General features: G+C 56.8%; 2 protein-coding genes across 6 annotated transcripts in view; both read left to right on the top strand.

The window, feature by feature from the left end:
* Positions 1 to 15,777, top strand: part of TTLL4 (tubulin tyrosine ligase like 4) — a 31,089-nt gene extending 15,312 nt beyond the window's left edge. For 2 of the 5 annotated variants that reach the window (XM_067299189.1, XM_067299186.1), the window contains 13 exons: positions 948 to 1,024; positions 1,999 to 2,193; positions 2,277 to 2,359; positions 3,487 to 3,615; positions 4,273 to 4,395; positions 6,184 to 6,282; positions 6,959 to 7,093; positions 7,809 to 7,946; positions 9,808 to 9,910; positions 10,511 to 10,721; positions 13,034 to 13,104; positions 13,842 to 13,924; positions 14,783 to 15,777. In XM_067299189.1, coding sequence (XP_067155290.1) covers positions 948 to 1,024; positions 1,999 to 2,193; positions 2,277 to 2,359; positions 3,487 to 3,615; positions 4,273 to 4,395; positions 6,184 to 6,282; positions 6,959 to 7,093; positions 7,809 to 7,946; positions 9,808 to 9,910; positions 10,511 to 10,721; positions 13,034 to 13,104; positions 13,842 to 13,924; positions 14,783 to 14,924 — 1,589 coding nt within the window. In that variant the 3' untranslated portion in view covers positions 14,925 to 15,777. Of the gene's footprint in view, positions 1 to 947; positions 1,025 to 1,998; positions 2,194 to 2,276; positions 2,360 to 3,486; positions 3,616 to 4,272; positions 4,396 to 6,183; positions 6,283 to 6,958; positions 7,094 to 7,808; positions 7,947 to 9,807; positions 9,911 to 9,999; positions 10,086 to 10,510; positions 10,722 to 13,033; positions 13,105 to 13,841; positions 13,925 to 14,782 lie in introns of those variants that run through there. The other 3 variants (XM_067299188.1, XM_067299190.1, XM_067299191.1) reach the window with 3 other exon arrangements.
* A 2,097-nt stretch (positions 15,778 to 17,874) lies between these two features.
* PRKAG3 (protein kinase AMP-activated non-catalytic subunit gamma 3) lies at positions 17,875 to 22,929 on the top strand. The gene is made up of 12 exons (XM_067298574.1): positions 17,875 to 17,907; positions 18,807 to 18,846; positions 19,212 to 19,450; positions 19,548 to 19,629; positions 19,750 to 19,808; positions 20,074 to 20,119; positions 20,326 to 20,380; positions 20,688 to 20,814; positions 21,448 to 21,613; positions 21,863 to 21,900; positions 22,454 to 22,600; positions 22,693 to 22,929. The coding sequence occupies exons 1-12, from the start codon at positions 17,875 to 17,877 to the stop codon at positions 22,807 to 22,809; spliced, it is 1,149 nt and encodes a 382-aa protein (XP_067154675.1). The 3' UTR covers positions 22,810 to 22,929.
* Positions 22,930 to 24,347: the final 1,418 nt, after the last annotated feature.

The following is a 24,347-nucleotide window of genomic DNA, read 5'->3' as shown; positions in this document are numbered from 1 at the left end:
GGTGCCTGCAAAGAGCAGAACAGGAGCAGTACAGGCTGGTCACTGCAGGACACTGGGTTCCCATGTCTCTGCGTGTTTGACCTGTGGTCTCCAAGCCCCGAGGGTCCTGGCAGTGCCCAGTCTCCATCTTGGCTTGTCTCTGGCATAGGCAGCAAGGATACAACTGGGGGCTGTCGGATCTGGCCCAGGGCAGTGAGGGTGGCATGTGGGTGTGCTCTGTCTTATTTAGGCTGTGCCTCTAGGTGGTGCTGCCACTCTGAAGCTGACATTTGCCCAGTGCCAACCCTGCACAGCTGTCCCTTGTCCCTGTGGTCACCTAGTGTGGAGGGAGATGCCATCCTTCTCTCTGACTGTAGTTGGGGAGCTCTGTCAGGGTTGGGATCTTGCTGCTAAATAGACATGAAAGAGAGGGAGCTGGGGTAGCACTGAGCTTTCAGAGCTTGGGTCCGTACCATGGCATGTGGCCTCCCAACAGTACCTACGGGGCTCCTGTATGCATCTGCTCAGTTGATTTTTTTTCGTTTTTTTTCTTTTTTTTTTTTCCTTTGGAAAGGGGGGGAGTATAGCAGGGCAGAGCAAGCGTTAGGAAGTCCTGCAATCCTACACCTCCCAGTGCTCTGAGGCTCACTGCTTCATTCACCTGCTGTAAAACAGGGACTTAAGGGTGCTCTGCTGACTTTGCTGGGGGATTGAAATTATTCCTTTGACATTGTGCCTGCTCAGTCCCCTGCACCAGTCATGTTTGCAGGGCTATGAACCGAGTAGTAAACTGGATCACAGTGATATCCCTTGGTTTATTACCTTTGCTGGTATGATTGCTTTGTGTTTTCACCACACAGTATCCATGGCACGCTTCTGCTAACCCCAGGAAGTGGGCTGCTCCTGGGTTGAGAAGGTATTGTGGGGGGCAGTGTGCTTGATCGCAGACTTTTCTGTCTTTCCTGCAGAAAGCAATGACTGGCTGGGCTGCTGGGGCCACCACATGAAATCACCCAGCTTCCGAGCCATCAGGGAGCACCAGAAGGTAGGGGATGTTTTGGGCTGGCCTCACTCACGTGCACATGGAGCATGTTGGGAATAGTTTGAGTGCCCCTCTCTTCAGGGCCAGGCGTCTGCTGTGCAGGCTGCCTTTGCAGAGTCCCCCGTCACAGCGTGGCAGCTGGTGTTCCTGTGCTGGGAAGTGAGCCCGACAGATGGGCATAGCCAGGAGCAGTGTGAGCATCTCCTGTGTGTGGAGACTCTTGTGGACTGAGGCTGTAGCCAAGCTGTGTTCACCTGTGAGCTCAACTAAATCCAGTTAACATTGTCTAAAGCAGTATTTTCTCTAGTAAAACTGAGCAGTAGTGACCAGGTGGGGCCAGTGCCCTCTCCACCAGCACAGCCAGAGGCTGGGTGTTTAACTCAGGCCACAAAAAGTGTGGGGGTGACATATGCTTGGGGAACACTTGAGGGTCCCGAGGTTTGTTATGTATCACACATGCACGTTCTTCCTGGAGAAGTGATGCTCCAAACTGAACAGTCTTGAGACAGCATCCGAGTTTGGAAGCTAGCAGCCTCCAGCCCTGTCCCTGTCTTAGCGTGTCATCTTTCTGTCCGTGGTATTTGTGATGCATTGAGTTGGATGGAGCTCTGGCACCCAGTTTAGAAGCAAGCAGGCAAACTACTGTGGTAGAGGATACTGCAAAAAATCCCATCCAAAGGAAGCTGAAAGGCTGAGGGTTAGTGCCCAGGTGCTGATGAGACATCGGAGGTGACCTGACTGCAGCTGCTGGCTCTGTAGCCAGTGTAGGGCACTGTGTAGGTGTTTGTCACTGCAAAGCTTCAAGACCAGGTGGGTCCTGCCCTCATGCAGTCCTGAGAGAGGATCAAGGAGGAGTGTTACCCTGCCCTGGGCAGGTGGTTTCACCAAGGATGTATCCCATGGCCGTGGAGCAGCAAGGGGAGACAAGGAGATGAGGACAGGTGGGGAGATCTCACAGGATCTCTGTTCCTTTCCAGCTAAACCACTTCCCTGGTTCATTTCAAATTGGGAGAAAGGACCGTCTGTGGCGCAACCTGTTGAAGATGCAGAATCGCTATGGGAAGAAGGAGTTTAACTTCTTCCCCCAGTCCTTCATCCTGCCCCAGGACATAAAGCTGCTGAGGAAGGCATGGGAGGAGGGAGCTAGCCGCCAGAAATGGATTGTGAAACCAGTAAGAGCAAAGCAGAGTTCAGTCCCCTGTCCTGATGCAGCTGTAGAGAGAGGATGTGATCCCCTCTTGTTTGTGTCTCATAGCCAGCATCAGCAAGAGGCATTGGCATCCAGGTCATCCACAAATGGAGCCAGCTCCCCAAAAGGAGACCGCTGCTGGTGCAGAGGTGAGTGAAGGAAAGCAAGATGGGCAGCCAGGCTGGGGTCCCCTAGTGTCTCATCTCTCTCTGGCCAGATCTAGGCAGCAAGATCTGATTTGCTTCTGGAAATTTCTCTGTTGCTTGAGCATAACACTGCTGTCAGAGGTCTGGCTCCATCAGCTGCAATTGGAGCTACAGAAGAGCTGCTGTCTCTGCACAGACTTTAGAGGTCTCATGTACAAAACGGCTCTTAGGCTGACTTCATAGGCTTTCTGGAGCAGCTTCTGTCTGGCAGATGATCCAACTTCAGCTCTGCTGTGATTCCTCTCCCACTGCTTTTTATTCTGGGGTTTGATATCTTTGGAGGCAAGTGAACTTTCTCCAGTGCCTGCAATCACACTGGAGGCAGAAGTCCTAGGGGAAGAGGTGGGAATTCTCAAAGATTTGTTCTTATCCAAATTAGAACTAGACAGTAACAGCCTCCATGTGCATGGAAATTGGTCAAAGGGTTTTCCTGTCTTCCTCAATAAGATTTTCAGAATCTCCTTCCCCTTTTGCAGAAAAGTGAAATAGCTCATCTTGATTTTAGTGACTACTTTCGGGGAAGTTCTTGTAAGGGCAGGAAAAGCTGCCTGGTGTTGGGCAGGCTGGGAGTTCCTGTATTGATTTGTCTGTTCTCTCTGTCTCCTTCCTGTGTAAGTGAAAGGCTTTCCCATTGAAAATCATGAACTACTTTTGGGTCAGGGAGGGGGTGAATAATCAAGTGATTTGGGTGAATATTTCCAGCTGTTTCTGCTCACTAAACCAAGCCATCTGGGAGTTTGTGGCCCACTGCATGCCTTAGATGTTCCTGAATTTTGCAGTCAGTTTTGTAGAGAAACTTCTGTGCCTCAGACCTGGAAAAAAATCTCTTCAACATGGGACTGAGCAGGAAGGAATACTGTTCGCATGCCGCAGGGTCTCCCCTGTATATGGGAAAGCTTCTGTCTCTCTCATTTGGACTGTGATGCTCTTAACTTGGAAACACTGTCCAAAGGGCTTCACCTGCTCTCTGAATTGATCACTGCTTGTGCCCAGCCTTCTGTCATAGGGGCTAGAGACGTTCCTGCATAGAGACGACATAACCCTTTCCTGCTGCCTCATTCCATTTGCAGATATCTGCACAAACCCTACCTCATTGGCGGGAGCAAGTTTGACCTGAGGATCTACGTTTATGTCACTTGCTACGATCCCCTCAGGGTCTACCTGTTCAAGGATGGACTGGTTCGCTTTGCTAGCTGCAAGTAGGTTGAGTGAGGAGAGCAGTTCTGGGCAGCAGGAGGGCTGCCCAGTGCTGGGCCATGTGTGGCTGTGTTACTAGCCTAGGCTGGGGCAGGAGGCAGTCACTCCATATATGGAGCTCTAGCTTCCCTGCTGAGAAAGCAGTTTGGAAATGTGGGACTGTTCTGGGTGGTAGTGTTGAAAAGGAAGGCAAGAGGATGCTTAGTTCATCCACCTTTCCTAAAGCAAGATCAGCTCAATGTAAAGCAATTCTTGAAATATGCTGTCTGTGCTTCACGCTGGGTAAGAACTGGTATACCAGAAGCTGGCATGTTTCTTCCAGTGTTGACCATGGGCTGTTACAGTTCTGTCAGCACTTTTGCTCACTGGTGTTTTGGTCTTTTCTTAAAGCCATGCTGCGAGGGGAGATTGCATGCCTCTGCCCCAAGGCAGTGTGCTCCATGCATGCTTCATGCTTTGTCCCATCAGCCCTGGGCCAACAGCGATAGAGATCATGGAGGAGCACCTTGCTCCAAGCACCCTGGGGAAGGCAGCAAGGCTTATGGGTGACCAAGAGGAGAGGTAGTGTCCTAGATGAGAACAGAAAATCTGCCTGCCTTGTGGGCCTTGGGGCAACCAGTTCAAGCTCAGACTGCTTGTGCTCCTCTTACCTCCTCCAGGTACTCCTCCTCGATGAAGAGCCTCAGCAACAAGTTCATGCACTTGACCAACTACAGTGTGAACAAGAAGAATACAGAGTACAAGTCCAACTCGGATGAGACTGCTTGTCAGGGACACAAATGGTAGGTGCTGCAGGGGCTTTCAGGGCACAGGGCCAACTCTGTCTTGTCACTGTTAAGTCAGCTGCTTTTTCAGTACTTCTGTTGAAAGGTTGAAGGTACTTCCAGTATTGTCTGTTCCTGCATGGGGAAGCTGAGGCACAGAGGGAGCAGAGTGACTTTTGTGTAGGTTAGCATCAGCAGAATCTGGATTCTGCCCATGGCTCACTGGAGATCTTCCCTGTCCAGTTGGTGATACCTTCAGGTTTACCTGCTGGTAACCGCCTTTATCTTCCAGGAGACCAGCACCTCCCACACATGATCAGCAGGCAGCCCTGGGCCCTGTGTTCCCTGCCTCAGGCCAGGTCATCCTGGGGAAGCTGCCACTTCTGTGGTTTACCCTGGAGACTACTCTGGCTTCTCCCTGGCTTGTGACTCTCCTATCCATTACTACTTTGGTTGCATCCCGCCCTGCCAATGCCTGTACTGTTCTCTGATTCAAACACTACTCTCATCTGTGTGCATTCATTCTCTTGCCCTAGTTGGGAGTTGATGGAATGTGGTTAAACCTGAGTCTGATTTCGCTATTAGAACTTTAATTGACAGTTCTGATACATAAGCTGGCTAGACGGGAGCTTCTTGCCATTTCACCCCTGACTTCCCAATGGAGCTGGAGAAAGCGACAATTCTGGTGCAGAACTGATAATTTGTGTGCTAGTGGTGTGAATGGTACAGAGCACTGAGGAGCAGCAGTGCTATTTCTAGTTGCCTCAGAAGAGGGCTGCAGTCTTGCAGGGGTTCTGTTCCCTGCTGTCCATTGGCAGACTGGCCCAAATCCCCAGGCACTTATCCCTCATTCTGTGGTAGTGTTTAAACTCTTTTAAAAATAGTGTGGGATAGATTTCTCAATTCATGGACCTGCGGCTGGGCTATTTCACTTCAAAGGGGGCTGCAGAAGGTAGTTTGCTGTAATAGGCTTGCTTTCGATGGCTTGGACTTGCTGTGCAGTTGTCTCTTCCTCCACTGGGAAGAGTCTGCTGTCCCCTGGCACTTGAAATCCCATGGTGGTGGGATTCTGTGGATTTTCAGTATCGCCAGGCAAGTCAAAGCTGGCTGCTCCCACATTAAAGATGAGTGGCTGTAATCAACTCCATCTTGTATGCAGGAAGCGTGACCTTTGGATTCCTGGCCATTAGCCACATGGTCTCATTTGAACAACATCTGAGCATCCTTGGCTCAGTGTCAGGGCAGCTAGCAGCACTTGGTGTGGTGTGGGAAACTCCTATAAAAGCTGAGACACTCCCCCCCCACCATCATTTTCTCCTGATTTTTCTTTTCCTCCCTCTGCCTTCCCTCAAACCTCAGTGAAATGGCTCTAGATAAAAGATTTATGGGGGCCTTGATGGATTCCTGCTGAGCTGCTTTGCAGTGCTCATGGGGAAAGCTTGCAGAAAGGGGAGGTTTGTTGAGGACACGGAGGGTGGGGGAAGAGCAAATCTGGGGCTGACATACCCTGCTTGTGCTAATTTGGGACCTGATACTCCAATGCTGGGACAAGTCTAGGACAGATTTATGTTTCTGGTGGCTTGGCCTTGCAAGGTCAGGGGCCAGGATGGGGAGGGCAGCAGCCAAAAGTTGAGTGGTTTGGGGACTCGCAGAAGGATGGCTGTGCTTGGAAAAGGTGGGAGATGCACCCTTGCTTGCTGTCAGGGGAGAGCTTTGTCAAGACTCCCTCTGTTTTTGCTCCTGTAGCAGTGCTGTGCTGGGCAGCAAGGGGCTACAAAACTATCTCCTTTGCTTTCTTTCTCCCAGGGCTCTCAAAGCACTCTGGACTTACCTGACCCAGAAGGGAATTAATAGTGAGGCCATCTGGGAGAAGATTAAAGACATCGTTATTAAAACCATCATTGCGTGAGTCCTGGCACCCCTTGCCCTTTGCCTGGCTGCAGCATTGCACCCTGGCACCTCTGGCTATCCAGTCCTGTGTCAGCTTCAGTATTTCTCTCTAAATCCTTCCATTCATTCTGTTTCTTAAGCAGGGGTAAATAGAAGTGGGTCAAGATCCTGGCTCTAGATGGAGCTTTGGACACCCTGATCTGTGTTGGGCTTGTCTCACTCTGCCAGTGCTGAACAGCCCATGGGTGTGTGTTCGTTTTGTGAGATGGGGCCTTTTTTGTGTCAACAGCTGAGAAGCTGCTTTGCCCTTAAATTTCCTGGGTCTGCCTGCAGTGCAAGGGGGGAGGCTAGGAGGGTACAGAGTACCCAGCACCTCTGCCCAGCTTGCTTCCTGCCCCGCTGCTTGGGCAGGGCACCTGAGAAGAAAGGTTCCCTGCTGCTGGAAGAATTTTGTGTTCAGAGGTGGATCCTGCAGCCAGAGGCTGCGGGCAGCTGCAACTGGGGATGCTCAGGATCTGATGCTGGATCCATATATGGTGCAGCAGTAGGTCTCACTGCTTGCATTGGCCTCTCAGCCCATGTGTTCCCACAGCAAGTGGCCACGTATGCTCTCAGAACCAGCAGTGTGCTGTAAACAGTCAGATCTCTGTTGTCTGGCAGTTGGAGAAAAACTTTCTTCCTTGGCTTGCAGATCTGAGCCCTATGTGAACAGCCTGGTGAAGATGTATGTGCGGCGCCCATATTGTTGCCATGAGCTGTTTGGGTTTGATATCATGCTGGATGAAAATCTCAAGCCCTGGATCTTAGAGGTCAACATTTCCCCCAGGTAAAGCAGTTCCTCCTCTGAAATCTCTCTCTGAGCCAGAGCAGGGTGGATAATGGCCTTTCTTTTACCACAAAGTGAATTTGGCCTGTGATGTCCCCTGCACTGTGTGCTGAAAGGCTCTGGGCTTTGAAGCCTCCCCCTGCAGATTGCAGGAGCCAAAGTCCTCCGTGCTGCAAAAGCAACATCTTTCCACAGCTCAGAAACCTTTGTTGGGCACATTCTAGTTATAACGAGGGAAGAATATGTTAAAAAGGAAGGCCAAGGAGGGATGTGTCATGTAGCAAATGGATGATGGCAGAGATTTCTTCTTTGCGTGGGCCGAAGTGATCAGTGACTCCAATGCCTTGTGTACCAGTCTCGGTTTCACAGGCAGGGCTGGGAGCTGAAGTGTGTGTGAGCACAGCCTCTCCCACCTGCCCAGATGGATGGGCATGAATCGGGTGCAGAGCTGTGATCCCAGACAGCACTCTGGAGCTGGATTTGCTGATTTCCAACCTCCCTCTGGGAGGGAGAAGAGAAATGAAATGTTTCTTGTAGGGAGGCCCCATACAAAGAGCCATTTCAGGATTTTTCTGACTGTCTCGTGGCTGTAATGTCCGTCATGAGGCAAGGGACACATTGGTTTTTGTACCTAGTTGCTATTAACCCACAGAGTGATCTCAGTGCTGTGGGGCTCAGCAGCTCCACTGTAGCACACCGTGCTTCCCTCCTGCAGCCTCCACTCAAACTCCCCTCTGGATGTGAGCATCAAGGGCCAGATGATCCGGGACCTCCTCAACCTCGCTGGCTTCGTTCTGCCCAGTGTGGGCGATATAGCCTCAAGGCCAGGAACTGGAAGCAGCTCTACCACCAGGTCAGCCCACTTCTCTGACAGGGCTGTGGGGCAAGGTGGGCTTTTCTCTTGAGGGTTTCATTTTGGGGGGCTGCTTTCAGCACAGTAAATGCTGGTTTCTGTGCTGTGGAGAGCCTGTGTTTGCTGGAACTTTAGCTATGGGTCTGAGGGACTTAATTGCCTGAGTATCTGGTTCCTGCAATCTCTTCAAGGTAGAAGGATTGTGCCGGATCTGTGAGTCCATAATTGGAAGAGAGGCCAGAGCCATTTGTGCTTGCTCTGCGGTTAGTCATGTCATGCCTTCTCCTTCTTCCCCCTGCCAGAACTAATACGATGCTGAGCCGCACTGCCTCTCCATGTGGTCAGAGGGCTGGCTGTGTTGGGGCTGGATCCACTTATCCCGTCCCCCAGGGCTGCCTTGCTGCCTCCTTGAGCAAGTTGAGCAGCTGTTATTTTGCAAAGGACAGAGATCCTTGTTCCTTAGGCAGGACTGTGGGTGCCAGAGGCTGTAGACCCATGGGTGTGGGTGTGCACAGTCTGACTTGCAGCCAGCATGACTTTTTCTTACGTAAGGCTCATTTCTGAGCACTGTCCGCCCAGGCACTGCTGGAAGGTCTCTGTTGCTTCTGCGTTTCTATGTTCACAGCTTGGGCTTTTACTGGTTTCAGACCTGACAGTGGGGGGGAGGGGGAACCAGTCCTGTTCCCTGCAGTAGGGTGGCTGCTGGCTGTGGCTCACCGAAGGGGCTGCTTGTCGAGATGAGCATCAGCACATGGTGATGGACGCGTAGGCAGATGGCCATCTATCTCGCTATCTGCCTGCCCAGTGCCCTCAGCAAAGGGAGAAGCCTCAAGCGCGGGCCCGTTCCAGCCCGGGGAGTTCTCGCCAGCTCATCTGCGGCGCTTTGATCACACGCTCGTTTGCAGCTTGCAGCAGAGGTGCTGAAGGGCAGGTGTCCTCGTAGGGACCTGCTGGGAATTAATCAGCTCCTTAACATGGTTCAGATCATGCATTATTGGAGTTCCTGTGTCCAGGGAAAGCTTGCTTAACAGTATCTCCTGTCCTAGGAAGGATATGAAAGGATTTTTCTTTTTTTTTTTTTTTTTTTTTAATATGGGCATAATTTTAGTAGATTTTGGTGTGCTTCCTGAGCACCGTGCAGCACAACCTTGGGGATCTGCTTTCACTGTTTTGATCTGTACACTACTAACTATTTTTGCATCAGCTGAACAACTTCAGTTGTGTGGATACAAGTGTTAAAAGGTATTGGACAAGTATCTCCCAGACTCTGGCGTCTGAAAATGGTTCAATTGAGTGCTTAGAATAGTTTAGACAGTTGCTGGTCAGATCTTACAAAAGGCCAGAATTTGCTGCAGCATGTGGAACTGGAGATGAATTTGAGTTCTTGAATGTGGCAAGAAGTTTTTGAGCCAGCAGATCTCTCCTTCCTAGTACTGAATCCAGGCCTGTGTTTAGAGTTAGAAAGCTGTGTTCCAGGGGGAATGTAAATCTGAGATCCTGCCAGGGTTCAAGTGCTCCATATTAGTTTGTGTTGTGTCTTTGGCCTTTCTGCCTTCTACCTGGGTGTGAGGTGATCCTTCACCTTTTGGATGAAGGAATGCTGTAGTGCCTTAGTGAGGGACTGGTAGGGCCCTGTCTTTTCCCCTGCCCGCATTCTCCCAGGGTCCTATGCTGAGGCATAAGGCTGGGGGTGCTTCACTGACCTCAGAATTAACAAAATCCGTGGAGAAAGCATTCTGTTCTCCACAGCATCTTCCTGAGGGTGTCAGTGCTCACACAGAAGTTGCTGAGAACAGCCCTGCAATGGCAGGACTCTGCCTTGTCTGCATAAATACTCTACTGGATCTTCTTATGTCCTCAGTCTGGGCAGTGCTGTGAAGGAGAAGCCCAAGTCAGCCTCTGAGCTTTTCACAGCAGAGAAGATGAAGAGAGCATATTACTTGACACAGAAGGTGCCTGACCAGGTATGATACCATCTCCTCTGATACTTGCACCATCCTGCCAAGCCACTGTCCCAACCAGTCCCATATGTATATTCCTTGCTCCTTTTCAGATTGTGCCCCGCTTTGGGGACAGCCAGATGATGGGGACCATTTGGGCTCCAGTGGGTTACAAGACACATGGTCAGAAATAAGACAGGTTTGCTTAAACTGCTGCTGCTCTGACTTCTCTTTGCTTTGAAATGGACCTATGCTGAAGGGCACATTACCTGCTGGTCCCCAAACAGGGTCTGAGCACTGCCTGTTCCTCTGTATGATGCTGTGCAACTCTCATAGCGTTTGCCTGCTGACTCTGTGCAAGGTAGCAGGGACACTTGTCTTGTGTGCAAGCTGGCAGTGTCTGTAAGAGATAGGGCTGCAGAGCTGGGGATCTCTTCAGCTCTGTGCAGCCTGGATGTCACCACTGAGCCTAAATTTCTTTATTCTCCCTGTGTTGTCTGTGTCCCAAAGGTCCCAGGCGCACAAACATCTCTGCCTGAAAGGGTTTGGAGATTGAGGAGGTGCAAAGGGGGACTGGCAAAGCATAGTTCACTTCTTCTGAACCTGGGATGCTCTTGTCTGCAGGATTTTTATTCTTCTGTCTTGGACATCCTGACCCCAGATGATGTTCGCATCCTAGTGGAGACAGAGGATGAGTATTCCCGGCGCGGGCAGTTTGAGCGGGTGTTTCCTACCCACATCTCCATGCGGTACCTGCACTTCTTTGAACAGCCTCGTTACTTCAATATCCTGGCAACCCAGTGGGAGCTCAAATACTACTTGAATAAACACAAAGGTAATCGAGAGCCTGGCATGGTTACCTGAGCCAGACAGGCTGCATGCCTGCAGTCATGGGAGACTTGTGAACTGTGCTGAATTACACTAGCTTTAGAAAATGTATTCTGCTCCCAAACTGCTTCACGTGTGAGGAAGAACTTGTTCTGAGTTGATCTCAGGTGCTGACTGCCCCTGTGTACTCAGCACCAGCACCTGCAGATGTTTTAGGCTTTTCTGGTCCCCAACTGAAGCAGGCTGGATTCTGCCTTGAACCTGTAAATCTGGCCCGTATTGCATACCTCTGCCCTCTTTAAAGGGAGAAAATGCCTGAGTCATTGGGTTTGTTCCTTAAAGGTGTTTTGTGAAGTGAAGGGAAAATTGGGCCTATTGCCTGGCTTCCTGTAGCTTTCTAGTCTATGAAAGTGTCTGTGTGCACAAAGGAGAAAGAAAGATTTTTCCTAAGTAGTAGGAATTTAGCTGTCACTTCCACCTTTCCTGGACAGCTCTGATTCAGTAAGAACAGTCCTTTAATGAGGCTTATCTGGGCCAGACCAATTCCTTCTTGCTCAGGGTTGTCTCTGTCAGGGCACCTGGAGAGGCTATTTTGCAAGAAAGAACTAGCAGAGTTCTAGTGTGAGGTGTTAGAGAACTTGGAAAGAAAGAGACTGTAGCCTGGGGCTCTCTATCACACATCTGATTTAGACGGAAAGGTTTCTGAAGGTGCTGACTCTCTGCTGAGCTGGCCATATGTGTGCTCCTAGCCTGACTTTAAAGCAGAGTGAAAAAAATGCTTTTGTCATTTCTCACTGCTGTTTAAGCAAATATGAAAGGGGTCAGTAACTGTCTCTCACAGAGAGATAGTAACCTCATAGCCCTCTCCAGCTGCACTGTCAGTGCATGCCTGTCCTTCTCGCTAATACCTTTACTGGATCCTCTCCTGTCAGCTGGAGGAAAGATCTTGTCATCATCCTCACTGAAGTGCTGCCCTGAGCTTTGCTGCTAACGCTGGGAACCTGGTTCAGTGCTCTAGCCTGGAAAGCAGAATTGCTCCAACCTGGTGCTGCTTTTCACCTCTGAGCAAAACACAGTCTTCCTCTGTGTACTTTCCATTCACATATGTTCCATACAGTCATCATTTCTCCCTGGCCAGCAAGGTGCAAAGCGCTGTCTGATGCATAGAACTGGGGCAGGGCTGCCCTGCTCCCCTCAGCCCCCAAGACGTGGGTTTTTTTCCAAGGTCTTGGGGCTTGCTGAAAGGTCAAAGAGGAACAGTTTGACTGGACGACAAGAATTCCTCCTATAGCCAGGGTTGGTATCGTATAGCAAAACGACGGTAACCCCAGCTGGACAGCATCAAGTTCTTGGCCCTTGCTTTGCTAGTTCTTAAATCTCAAGGCAACTTAGCTTGTGCTGTGACTCTAAGTATCTTGAAAAAGGGAAGGCAGCAGTCCTGTATTTCTCAAAGTTGCCTAGTTAGCAGATGGCAGGCAGCTTGGTTGTACTGGAGACAGCTAGCAGGAGGTGGAACAGGTCTTGGAGGAAATGGAGCCTGTTCAGTGCAGCTAGACACATGGCTGTGCCTCAGAGTGACCTCTGTGTGCTCTGGAGCAGCACGTCTTGTGTGCGGAGACTATCTCGAGGGATGGTCCCTTCTAACCATGCAGCCTGGGCATCTGTGTGCATTGTCAGTGAACTCGGTCCATGCCAGCCTTGCCCTCTGCCAGGGATGGAGACCAGGTCTCAGCCCAGACTGCACAGGCCATGTTGAGACCTGTGTGTGTTCATGTGGCCTGGATGGATCAAGTGCAGGGAGGAGATGGCATACTGAGATGCTGCAGTTCATAGGTGCAGGGAGGAGGGTACCTGAGCTGCTCTCCTCTAGGAAAGAGGCCGATGACAGCAAAGCTGCTCTACATTTGCATTGTAGAAAATTCCTTCAGTGCAGCCCAAATCGGCTGCTGTTGTTGGCAGGCATCAGGCTCAAGGGGACAGACAGTCTGGTCTAAATTGGCAAATCCTGTGTTGCCCCAGTTTCCCTATGTAGCTGAGCCTACTGCACAGTGCGGCTGGCTTTTTGGGAGCAAGACAGACGCCGCGGCAGACCACGTGCTGATGTTCAGTGGTGTTTACTTGTACAAAAGGTGAATGCCCTTAATTTACCCTGTGTTTGCTGGGGCCCAGGCCATGTGTTCAAGTAGTTAAGGCATGACACATGCTGCATGGTCAGTTCCCTCCTGTGCGGTGTTCTTGTGTGCCCTAGGCTGGGAGGACTCAGCTCTCTTCAGATTTTGTCCTTCATTCTTGTTTCTTGTCTGTTTTGCCACTTGCCAGGTCTGGAGGTATTGAGGAACTGGTGTGTCAAAGGATACCACACTGGGACAGGGACAGATTTGGCCCAGATGGTGAGTTTGACTGTGGGTGAGCTAGAGAGAGGTGGTTCTTTGCCTACTCTGAAGTCTGTTAAGAGGGGGAACGGGAAACACAAGCTTCCTGTTGCCAGATGCTGCACTATCCTGGGGAGTTCCTGGCTCAGGGGCAGGCAGGGAGGGCCTGTAGCTCTCTGGGTTGTCGTGATTCAGATGTGCTTTTGTGCTTGTTTCATTTCCTGTGACTCCTGTCCTACCTGTGTTTGTGCTGTTCTTCCCTCTGTGCCAGGGCCTCCAGGAGTCTGGGAAAACACACATTTCTCTATCTCCCTCCAGTGTGAAGTCAACCCAGTAAATCAGATCTGCAAGTACTTTGCATCTGAATATCCTTGGGTGCGCTGGGCACAGCCCCAGATATTTAGAATCTGATCTGCCCTATATTTCCCTCTGTGAGGGAACAATCTGTCTGTCACTCCCGTGCCTTAGAACAGGCTCATGCAGTGAAGAAACCCACTCTTTCGACCTCAAGATGCACTGCTCCCACTTGCAGCAGAGGGACTCATTAAGCAGAGAGTAAAGACTGCTGTGTTTGCTATTCTGGAAACGGACTGGTGGCACTGACGATGCATGGCGGTGTGAGGGCAGTTTAAGCTCAAGAGCACTAGGGCAGACTATAGCAGAGCCCAGCCTGCTTGGAGCACAGCAGAGTGAAGGGTTTTGCTGTGTGTCAGCAGCTTGGGTAGCCACTTGTTTGTCTTTCTCTCCTCCTGCAGTGGTCGTTGCCGAAGTCTTTCTTCCTCCAGAAGAGCAACGTTCAATCAAATGGCTTCAGCAAACTGGAACTGGGCAGACTGGGGTGAGTTTGCACTGGCAGTGATGTGTGTGATGTTTGCAGTGTAGCTTTAGGACTGGTGTTGTGAGAGAGAATGGGCACCAAGGGAAAGCAGCTTTGTTTAGAAGGAGAGGAACAGGTTGACTTATGGGGTCTGAGCCTCTGCTTTCTGGATAGCCAAGTAGTAGGGTTGGCAAGGTGTCTACAGGACTGGACATGTCTCCTTGGCACTGTATGTCCATGAGGGACACTCCCATGATGGGAGTGAGGCCAGAGAGAGAACGGCTGGACTGGGTGATGTTTGGAGAGCAGCTGTCGTGGGCAGGACATGCAGATGAGATATTCCCCAGGGGGACCTGTAGCATCTCTGTGGGCTCTAACGTGGCCAGCAGTGAGCAGGGGCTCTCGTGAGACTCTGTCCTCCAGCATGGGGCTGGGAGAGCAGCAAGGCCTGCTGGGCTGCTGCACCTTGCTGGCTTCCCTAAGCAAAGCTGGACTGCAAAATAGGCACTGCTGGCTCACTCAGATGAACCCTCGTCCTCCCTCACCGTGCAGGTAGCTGTCTGGGCCAAAGCAGAGGACAGGCACACCACTGGTCTCTGGTGTTAAGGGGAAGGGGATCCCTGCTCTCTGTGCCTGGGACAGGATGCAGCTGGCTTTATGTGCAGCTAGGGAGATCAACCTCTTGCCCTAATGTCCCCTCACTGTCTTGGATGTCTGTTGGGGTGATTGGTGCTGCCTGGGAGGGGGATGGCATAGGGTAACCTGGCAGCCCCATTTTCTGAGCCTGTGTGTGATGGTACCACAGGTGAGTGTTGCCCCATGCCCCTTTTGATCCTTTTCACTGTCCCTAAGTAGCATTGGGTCTCCTTTTTCCCGCAGCAAACTCCTCCCTTCAAGAGATGAGGACCCTACAAGAAGCCTGGAGCCCAGCCCTGCGCAGAGTTTACCTCTCAACAAGTGCACTGGTGGAGCTGGCCAGAAACCTGCTGGCTGCCTCTCAGACGCTACCCTGGTGATGTGATTAGGCAGCCACCGTCCCTCCTTGGGGACACCTGAACCTACCTCAAAGGAAGAGACAGGAGCTGACTCCAGAGACCAAGGACTGTGGGAGCCCCTTGCACTGCACACTTGCTTGTGGGCTGTTTTTAGAGAGGGATGTTTTACTGGGCAAAGGGGAGAGCTGTTTAGCTTCAGATTTTTAAAACAAAAGAAATCTCCAGATGGCGAAGCCTGAGGAAGTCTGGTTTGCCTGGCCTTTGTCTCAGGCTTTTGTTAAAGCCTGACGTGGTGGCAGCTTCTTTGCTGCGTGGGAGCTGGCTGAGCTTGGAGTCAGCCTGGCCTTCCCTTTCCCCACCAGCATGGGCCAAGCTCTTGCTTGCCTGTGTCACTGTGCACTAGTCCTGAGCCACTGGGAGCCCAGCAGAGCTGCGCTTCTCTGGCCTCACTGCAGCCTGGCCCCAGGGGAGAGACTGGCAGCCCCAGGAGAAAAAAGCACCCTGGTTCTCCTGCCACCACCTGGCTCTTCCAGGAGGAGCAGGGTTTGAGACTTTTAACTGACCTGTTTTATCTTTTCTGAAAGCCTGTGCCAAGATCCTTCCCTACTGCCCTCCCCCAGCCTCGAGGCCTGGAAAAAGCCTCAGGCTTACACATCACCACTGCTCGCCTGCAGAGAGAGGTCGTGAATACCAGTGTGCCCACTGTCTGTAGTGGGGCCGGTACAGCTGCTGGGGAGGGAGCATCCTCTCAAGGCTCTTGGCTCTCCTGCGTAACCCTGCAATGTGTGCACAGGTGCCACAGGCTGGTGCTATTCTTGGGGGCTCTGATCTGTTTTCCCTTTGTTTCTCAAGGATCTCCATTAAAGTTTAGCACTCTCAGCTGTTCTCCTGAACTTGACCTTGCTGCATTTCCCTGGTGTGTTTGGGTACAGAGGGCAGCTCAGCTGCCCCCATGCTCTGTCAGGCTCGGGGGTAGGCAGGGTTTTTGCCACCTCCTAGCCTTTCCCCGTGGTCAGTGAGGGCTCCTCCATCCTGCCCTGAGCCAGACATCAGGTAAGCATGGCTGTGGCCTGACCCCCCTCTTAGGTAAGAGAGCAGCTCCTGGTGTTGCAGCTTGGCTCTGGGGTCTGCCTTGTATCCCAGTGCCAGTCTGCCTCTGCTGGAGGTGCTTGACCAAGGTCTGCACTGCTTGCTAGGGGCTGCTTTTGCAGCCCCACGCTGGGCTTGATCTGGGGCTTTTTCTTCCCCCTGGGTCTGTGAGGGCTGAGGCAGGCACAAGCTTGGGCAGCACAGCAAGAGGCAGTGCTGCGAGATGTGTGCCCTGCTCCCGCAGGTGTCCCCAGGGCTGGGGGAGCCTTTAGTCCCAGCTCCTGGGCACCTCAAAGCCTGGGCATGGGGAGGAGTGAGGTCTGCCTGGGGCTGGGAGAGGTGCTTGGAGAACTCTCCCTTCCCCGATGTGTAAATCCTTCCCTGCTCTAGGGGAAGTGCCACGGTCCCAGGTGCTTGGCTCCCAGCTGGCTAGTGCAGGTTCTGGCCCCTCGAGCTGCATGCTGTCTCCCCCAGGCTCAGCAGCCCCCCTCAGGGGAAGGGGCTGCTCTGGGCTGGTGCCAGACAAGGTGCTGAGCGCTGCTCCCCGGCACTTGGGCTTGCAGAAAGCCCTTCTCTCCCCACAGCCCCCCAGTGCCTGCAGCTTGGTCTCTGTTTCTCCAGTCTCCTTGGTGACAATCTCATTGCTCCTCGGCTTCTCTCCAGCACCCTAAAATAGCTGCCGGGGTGCGAGCACGAAAGGGGAGAGGCACGCTCCCTTCCCTGCTGCCAGCACCCCTTTGGTGGCCAGGCTGGAGCCAGGCGGCCCTGGCTCAGCAGCTGTCTCTTGCAGCTGCACTAAGTGGTCTGTCCCCATCGCACCCCTTGCCTTGCTGCACGGCAAGTTCCAGGCAGGACTGGGCCACTTGCTGTGTCCTTGTGCCACCCTGGGATGAGCCATGCCCTGGTGCTGCTGCCTGGCCCCCTGCACTCGTCCCTCCTCTTCCTGCCCCCTATCTCTTGAGGCAGGGGCTTTGCTCCTCTTACCCTTGACTGGGTGCTTGGGGCTGCCTCCCCCCTCCCTTCTTGCATCTAGCGTGTATTTTGGGAAGCTGTCAACTGTGATTTAAACCCTCCCCCTGGCCTGGCCTGGTGGCATCTCCCACTTGCTGCACTGTGACCTGGGGTCCCTGCAGCCCCCCTGTGGCCTGGGCTGCAGCCGTCCCTCCCGTCAGCTGGAGCCACCGTGTCCCCTGGGCTTCCTGTGGGCAGGACCAGCAGCCACGGGCCTGCTTGCCCATGGCTGCTCCCGAGCTGGCACGGCAGCCAGCCAAGGGGTTATTTGAACCTTCCTGAAATAGAAACGGAGCCTGGAGCAAGCAGAGGGTGGGGGGGTGGGTGGCCCAGTGGGGTGAGGAAAGAGGTTCCCCACAGGCAATGGGGTCCCCCCATCATGAGACCCATGGGGACGGGCTGAACTGAAGAGGACCCTGGGGGCAAAGGGACTGGGGCCTGGGCTGAGCTTCCCCCTGTCCCCAGCTGCTCTGGCTGCCCCCAGCACCTGGGGGAGGTGGGGGTATGATAGCCCCCATCCTGCAGGCAGGGTGGGGAGCAGCGTGGTCCAGGCCCCAGCAGCATCTGAGCATGCAGGGCTGCATCCTGGGAGGTGCTGAGTGCTGCCCGTGGAGGAAAGGGGTGTGCAAGGGGCAGGTTTTCTGCTAACGGCCCATCTGTCCATCACCCCCTGCATCGCCAGAGCTGCTGCTGTCCCCTCGGGCCACCGCCATCCCCTGCAGGCCCCAGCAGGTGCCGCGGTCCGGGGTGGCACGGCGGCTCCCCCCCCCTCTCCGGCGGTGGCGGGGGCATGGCTGGCATTGCTCACTGACACCCTATCTGCCAGGCCCCGGAGCAGCCGCCGGCCCAGAATAGCAGCGCTGCCCTGCAGTCAGCATGGAGCAACTCCCGAGCCCCGCTGCTCCCCAGGTACCGCGGGGACGGGTCGGGGGCCCGGCTCGGCAGCCCCCTCACGGGGACACGGGCACCCCTGGGTGGGGGGTTTGGGGGGCTGGCGGCCCCCTTCCCGCAGCCAGGCAGCCTTGGGGGCAAGGGGCCGGAGCACAGCCTGACCTGTGCACCTTCCCCGGCTTGCCCCAGCCCCACGGGAATGGTTGGGGTCAGGGTGGGGGGGTGTTAGCGTAGGGTCACCTCCTTTCTGCAGTTAGATTTAGCTCCCTTTTGGAGCGGACCACGGGGCTGCGTTCGTGCAGGGTTGCTTGTAAACACTGGCTCTGCTGGCAGGTTCGTGGTCCGGGGCTGCTGTTCCTGCCGTGCGTGCCGCTTGTTGTGGTAGGGTCTCCCGGGGGCTCCGGGGGGGCACGGGGCCAGCCGGCTCGCCGTGCTGCTGTCCCCCTGCCTGGGGCTGCCTGCGTTGCTGTTGCAGGGTCTCCCCGGTGCGGGACCCGGCAGACCTGGTCCCCAGGTGGCAGGTGGGGCTGGCTGGGCACCAGCGAAGGGCAGCAGGAATCAGGGCCGGGATTTACACCTTGGGGGCCGGGGGAGGGAGAGGAAGGGTGCAGAGCCGCTGCGGGACCTGCTGCGCTCAGACAGCAAAGAGAGGACCCAGGCGTCCAGGGCCCAGTTGCGGGGGTGCCGGGCTGGTCGAGCCACGGGCTGGCCCGGGCTGGGGGCTTCGGCCCCGCGGGGGCTGTCATGGCAGGGCCCCCGTGGGGGGCCTGGGGGCTGCTCCCCATCTCTGCTCTGGTCTGCCTGGCTCGGCCCTGTGGAAGGGGGAGCTGAGCCAGCGGGATGGGTGCAGGCAGCACCTGGGGGGGGAGAGAGGGGGGCTGGCTCCTGCTGACCCCCCTCTCTGTGTGACCCCTCAGGTGTCGCTGCTGAATGCCGCTGCCCGCCCAGAGGAGGAAGGTGGGTAGCAGGCAGTGGGATGAGCGGTGCTGATCCCTGTAGGATGGGAGCTGGCTCACACATGCAACGTGTGTGTCCATCCTTGGCCCACCCGTGTCCCCCGCGCAGTGAGCCCTGCCGGTGCCCCCCGTTACCCCACTGCCGAGCTCCTTCCTAGCTGCTCCCAGTGTCCCCCAGGCCCTATAGCTGGAGAACTGCTGCGCTACGTGCAATCCCTGTCCCTATGGACAGGGGCACAGGAGTGCTCTGCCGGCCCAAGCAGGGTGGTGGGTACAGCATCCCCTCCCGCAGCATCCCCTTGGTGCCCTCTGCTGAGACCTGGCAGCTCAGCTCACCACTCAGGGCTGGGGTGGGTCCAGCTGCAGGGTTTCTGGAGGCACCATGCACCAGGGAGGAGGAGGAGGAGGAGCATGAGGACAGGTGGAGGGGCACAAGGCCCGTCACCTTCACGCTGAGCACCGAGATGCTGGGGCTGGGGCCGGACCCGGACAGCGAGTTTCAGAGCCCCGACGCCGAGGTCTACATGCACTTCATGAGGAGCCACTGCTGCTACGACGCCGTCCCCACTAGCTGCAAGCTTCTTGTTTTTGACACCACCCTGGAGGTGAGGCTGCGGGGGACCGCGGGGGCCTGGGGGTCAGCGGGGATGGTGGAAGAGCAGGCTCAGGGACCCCCGCCACCTCTCTCCACTCTGCCGGCAGATCAAGAAGGCCTTTGTGGCGCTGGTGGCCAACGGGGTGCGGGCAGCCCCGCTATGGGACAGCAAGATGCAGAGCTTCGTGGGTGAGTGCTGGGAGTGCAGTGTCGCCCCTTCCCCTGCCCGGCGGCTCGGAGGGCCCCAGGGCATCGCCGCAGGGCTGCGGGCTGCCCCGGTGGCAGTGCCAGCCCCACGTATCTCCGCAGGGATGCTCACCATCACCGACTTCATCAACATCCTGCACCGCTACTACCGCTCGCCCCTGGTGAGTCCGGCATCGGCCTCTGCACCCTGCAGTGTGCCAGGGGAAGGGCCCGGCGGTGCATCCACTCTGACCCTGCCTGGATGCAAGCAGGTTTGGTGACCCCTGTGCCTGGCACCCAAGGGGTCCCCGAGACCTGATCCCCATGCTCAGGGAGATGGGGTGGGATGGCCAGGGAAGGGGCAGCACCCAGGGCTTGCTCCCCCCTTGCAGAGCCCCGCGGCTGCCAGCAGGGCCCCACCGTGACAGAGCCTCTCGCTGCCCTCAGGTTCAGATCTACGAGGTGGAGGAGCACAAGATTGAGACGTGGAGAGGTACAAACAGGGGTGCTGGGACTGGGGACATCACGCTTGGCATGGTGGTGGGTGCTGGGAAGTGTGAGAGGATGGGACGCAGGGGCATATGGCTGCATGGAGGGGTGGCGGGGGCTGCAGGCATGGTTTGGGGGGTGCAATCCAACGCTGCTGCTGGTGGGCACAGCCCTGTGGGTGCCCCCGCTCCCACCTCTCTCCCTTCCCAGAGGTGTATCTGCAAGGCTCCTTCAAGCCGCTGGTCCACATCTCCCCGAGCGATAGGTGAGTCTGAAGCTCCCCACCGGCGCAGGCTCAACTCTGGGGCGCAGCCTGCTCACCGCCTCCCTGGGGCCTCCGTGGCCTGCAGCCCCCCGGGGGCTGTGTCGAGTCTGCCCCTTCCTGGAGCTGGCTCCAGCATGGGAGAGGTGGTGGGAAAGGAACCCAGGAGTCTGGGTGCCCCAGCTGCCCTTGGCTGCAGGGGGGGTAGGACTGGGGAGCGGTGGCCCCAAGGGGGGAGAGTGCCCCGGATTCTGGGGGGTTTCTGGGCACAGCCGTGTCCCCCTCCCCACGGTGGCCCCATTGCCTGCAGCCTCTTCGATGCCGTCTACTCCCTCATCAAGCACAAAATCCACCGGCTGCCCGTGATCGAGCCCGTCTCGGGGAACGTCCTGCACATCCTCACGCACAAGCGCATCCTCAAGTTCCTCCACATCTTCGTGAGTGCGGGGCGAACGGGGCCGGGGGTGGTGGGGGGGGTCTGTGCGTGGTGAGGTGTTATGGCACGGGGCCCACAGGCACGGGGGGGCCCCCACCTTGGGGACCCGCACACTGCGGGGTGCACACAGCGGGGGTGTACGTGGGTGTGGGGTGTGCACGTTGTGTGTGCGGGTGTGTGCAAGTGGTGGGCTGTGTGTGTGCATGGGGATGTGTGTATGTGTAGCGTGTGTGTGTGTGTGTGCACAGTGTGCGTGCAGCTGGTGTGCATGTGCAGGGTATGTGCGTGCACACGAGGAGCGTGTCTGTGTGTGCACCCGTTGAGTGTGAGTGTGCGTGGGGCAGCGGCATGCCCGCCCACAAGGAGTTTCTGTGTGTGTGTGTGCAGCTGTTGGGTGTGAGCGTGCACGGCCTGGGCACCTGAAGACGCCTGATCTGCGCACGCGGTGTGGGCAGGCGCGCAGGCAGGGGGATGTGCGTGTGCACCTACAGGGCGTGCACGCACGCACAGGGTGCGCACGCAGGCCTGGGCCTGTGCCCACAGCGGGTCGGGCGTGCGCACTGGGGTCACGGGCGCCCCGCGGGGGCTCTGCCCACCGCCCGGCTCTGCCCACCGCTGGCCTGCCCTGTTGCAGGGCTCCACCATCCCCAAGCCTCGCTTTCTGAAGAAGACGGTGCAGGAGCTGTGCGTCGGCACCTTCCGCGACATCGCCGTCGTGCTCGAGTCCGCCCCCATCTACACCGCGCTGGAGATCTTCGTGGACCGCCGCGTGTCCGCGCTGCCAGTCATCAACGATGCGGGTACCCAGGGAGGGGGCCAAGGGGCCTGGTGACCCCCTTCTCCCCCTGCCTGGGGCTCCTGCCTCATCCCCACCAGCAAACCCTTCCTCCCCGTCCCATCTCACGTGGGACCCTTGGGCTCAGGGTGGGATGCCAGCAGCACCCAGGTCCCCTATCCCCTGCTCTGCTGTCCCAAGGCTCCGGGGGGAGCACGTCACCCAGGGGACCATCCTGAGCCCCCTTGACCCTGTGCTGTGTGTCTCTTTGCAGGGCAAGTGGTCGGCCTCTACTCAAGGTTTGATGTCATTGTGAGTATCGCGTGTTTTTGCACGCACATGGCAGCACAAGCACGGGGAATGGGGGGTACGTTAGAGACAGGCGCGCATGGGCAGCCCTTTGCGTGCATCCAGCTGGGGTGCTCACACCCTGCATGTGCACGTGCCATGCACGTCGGTCCTGTGTGCAGAGACACACACAGACCAGTGCACATCTGTCCTGTTCGCAGAGGCCCACACATGCCTGTGCGCATCTTTTCCACATGCAGACACACATGTGCTATGCACGCTTGCCTGCATGAAGACATGCACATGCCACGTACACCTCTCCTGTATGCAAAGACACACATGTACCATGCACACCTGCCCCACGGAGAGATGCACAGGCCGTGAACATCTGTCCCTTGCACAGAAACACAATGTGCCCTTGTGCATCTGTGCTGTGCACACTCATCCTGCCGCTCTGACCACTGCTGGGCTGATGCCCTGCTCAGTGCCAGGGCAGCCTGGCTGCTGGCGCTGGCGGACCCTGTTGTGTGGTGCGGGCTCAGCATGCGGGCGCTGAGTGGGGCCTCCTCTCCCGCAGCACCTGGCAGCCCAGAAGACCTACAACAACCTGGACATCAGCGTGCGGGAGGCCCTGCGGCAGCGCACCACCTGCCTGGAGGGGGTTCTGATCTGCTACCCCCATGAAACCATGGAGGAAATCATCGACCGCATCGCCAAGGAGCAGGTGAGCGGTGTGGGGCGCATCCCTCCTGCATCGCAGCACTGGCCCCATCCCACCACCCCGGCTTGGCTCTGACGCTCTGGCTGCACCTGCAGGTCCATCGCCTGGTGCTGGTGGACAAGAACCGGTACCCGCGGGGCATCGTGTCCCTCTCCGATATCCTCCAGGCCCTCGTGCTCACTCCCGCAGGTATTGATGCTCTTAACTCTTAGCCCACGACGCTCCGTCTTTCTCCATTTGCACCCTCCATTTCTCTCCACTTCAGGTAGGCACCGCTCTCGGCCGGCCGCAGCGCGCCTGCCCCCTCCCCACTGCCAGGTCACGGTCACCTCGCCGCTCGGGCCCCGCGTGCGCCTCCCTCCAAACCGGGCCTGCCTGCGCCCCTGGGGAAGTAGGAGGAGGCTGGCCAGGTGCCGGGCACCCAGATAGGGTGCTGCCCCCCAGGTCCCGGCAGAGGTGTGGGGCAGTGCTGGGGTTGGCCGTCGCTGCTGGGTGCCCAGCCCGGGACAGCAGGACCCAGCGTTGCCTGTCACCAGGGCAGAGCTGTCACAAGGAGCGTGTGGGATCCGTTCTGGGGGCTGGTCCCTGCGTGCTCACACCTCCGTGGGGCAGGACGGGGCTGGCTGCCCGCTCCTGGCATGGCCACCCCTCCAGATCCCTGTCCAGGCAGCATGTGGGATGCAGGTCTTGCTGGTCTCTGGGCTTTGGGCTGGATGATGGTTTTGGGGCACCCCAGTGCACCCCAAGACAAAAGCCCTCCTTTCAGCCTTGAATCAAAGCCTCCCCCAGATCTAGCCCCTCTGGTGCCATCCCTGTGGGGCTGAGGACAGTGGGGACAGACCCCTATTTGCGTGCCAGATGCGCTGTCCACCATGAGCCGCGTGCGCAGTGCAACTGGCCCGGGGGGCCGCGGCCGGCAGAGCCCCCTGCTCCCGCGGCAGCCTCCGGCACGGGGCCTGCGGGCTGCCTGTGCCGCATTCCCGAAATGGTGTGCTCCGGCAGCTGGGCTCGTGCCCAGGCCGTGTGGGCACCACGCCATGGCCTCGTGCCCACGCGGTCCCTGGCAGCACCCCCGGGCAAAAGGGGAGCGGGGAGGGGGGGGTGTTAACACACCACACTTGGCAAAACACCCCCATTTCCCCTTCGCCTTGCCCTTGTTCCCCCATCCCGGGCGCAAGGCCCGGGGGCGGCTCTAGCAGGAGCTGCCGTGGGGCCACGGGGAGGTGCCCTCGGGCCAGCTCCTGCTCCCACCCCCAGGGCTGGTGCCCAGGCATGGGGCCGAAGCCCTCACGTCCCTGTGTCACCCCCATGGCTGCTGGGGCAGGACGGAGCGCAGGGGCTCCGGCTCAGCCCCGGCGCCCGCCGTGGCTCACGGCCTCGTGCGCTCTCTCGCCTCGCAGGCATCGACCGACACTCGCTCCGAAGACGCCACGAAGTGCCGCCGGCTTGTCCGACTTGGGAGCCTCTTGCCCGGCCCTGGGCCAGACCCGGGGCCGCATTGGGGCCGTGGAAGGAGGCTCGGCCCCTGGAGGCTCCCTGCGGGGGGGGTCTGCCCGCGTGCCCCGGCCCCGGGACCCGCCTCAAGGCTGGGGCTGCCTCCTCCGGGCCGTGGGGAGGAAGGAAGCAGGGGAGCGGGGAAAGGAGGGCACCCGGGAGCGCCTCGCTCGAGGGTGCCAGCGGCGATGCTCGGCTGGCGCCGTGCCTCTGGGCGCCACGCTGCACCCCGACGGGGACCCACGCCTCCCCGGGG

The sequence above is a fragment of the Apteryx mantelli genome, chromosome 6 (assembly GCF_036417845.1).
Source record: "Apteryx mantelli isolate bAptMan1 chromosome 6, bAptMan1.hap1, whole genome shotgun sequence".
Classification (NCBI taxonomy): domain Eukaryota; kingdom Metazoa; phylum Chordata; class Aves; order Apterygiformes; family Apterygidae; genus Apteryx; species Apteryx mantelli.
This window is presented reverse-complemented; position numbering and strand designations above follow the sequence as displayed.

Bases quoted from the DNA above. Each gene is read 5' to 3' on its own strand.
- PRKAG3 (XM_067298574.1), top strand. From the start codon at position 17,875: ATGGAGCAACTCCCGAGCCCCGCTGCTCCCCAG. The intron at 18,847-19,211 runs GTGGGTAGCAGG...GTCCAGCTGCAG, and splicing joins TGCCCGCCCAGAGGAGGAAG to GGTTTCTGGAGGCACCATGC. The intron at 21,901-22,453 runs GTGAGTATCGCG...CCTCTCCCGCAG, and splicing joins ACTCAAGGTTTGATGTCATT to CACCTGGCAGCCCAGAAGAC.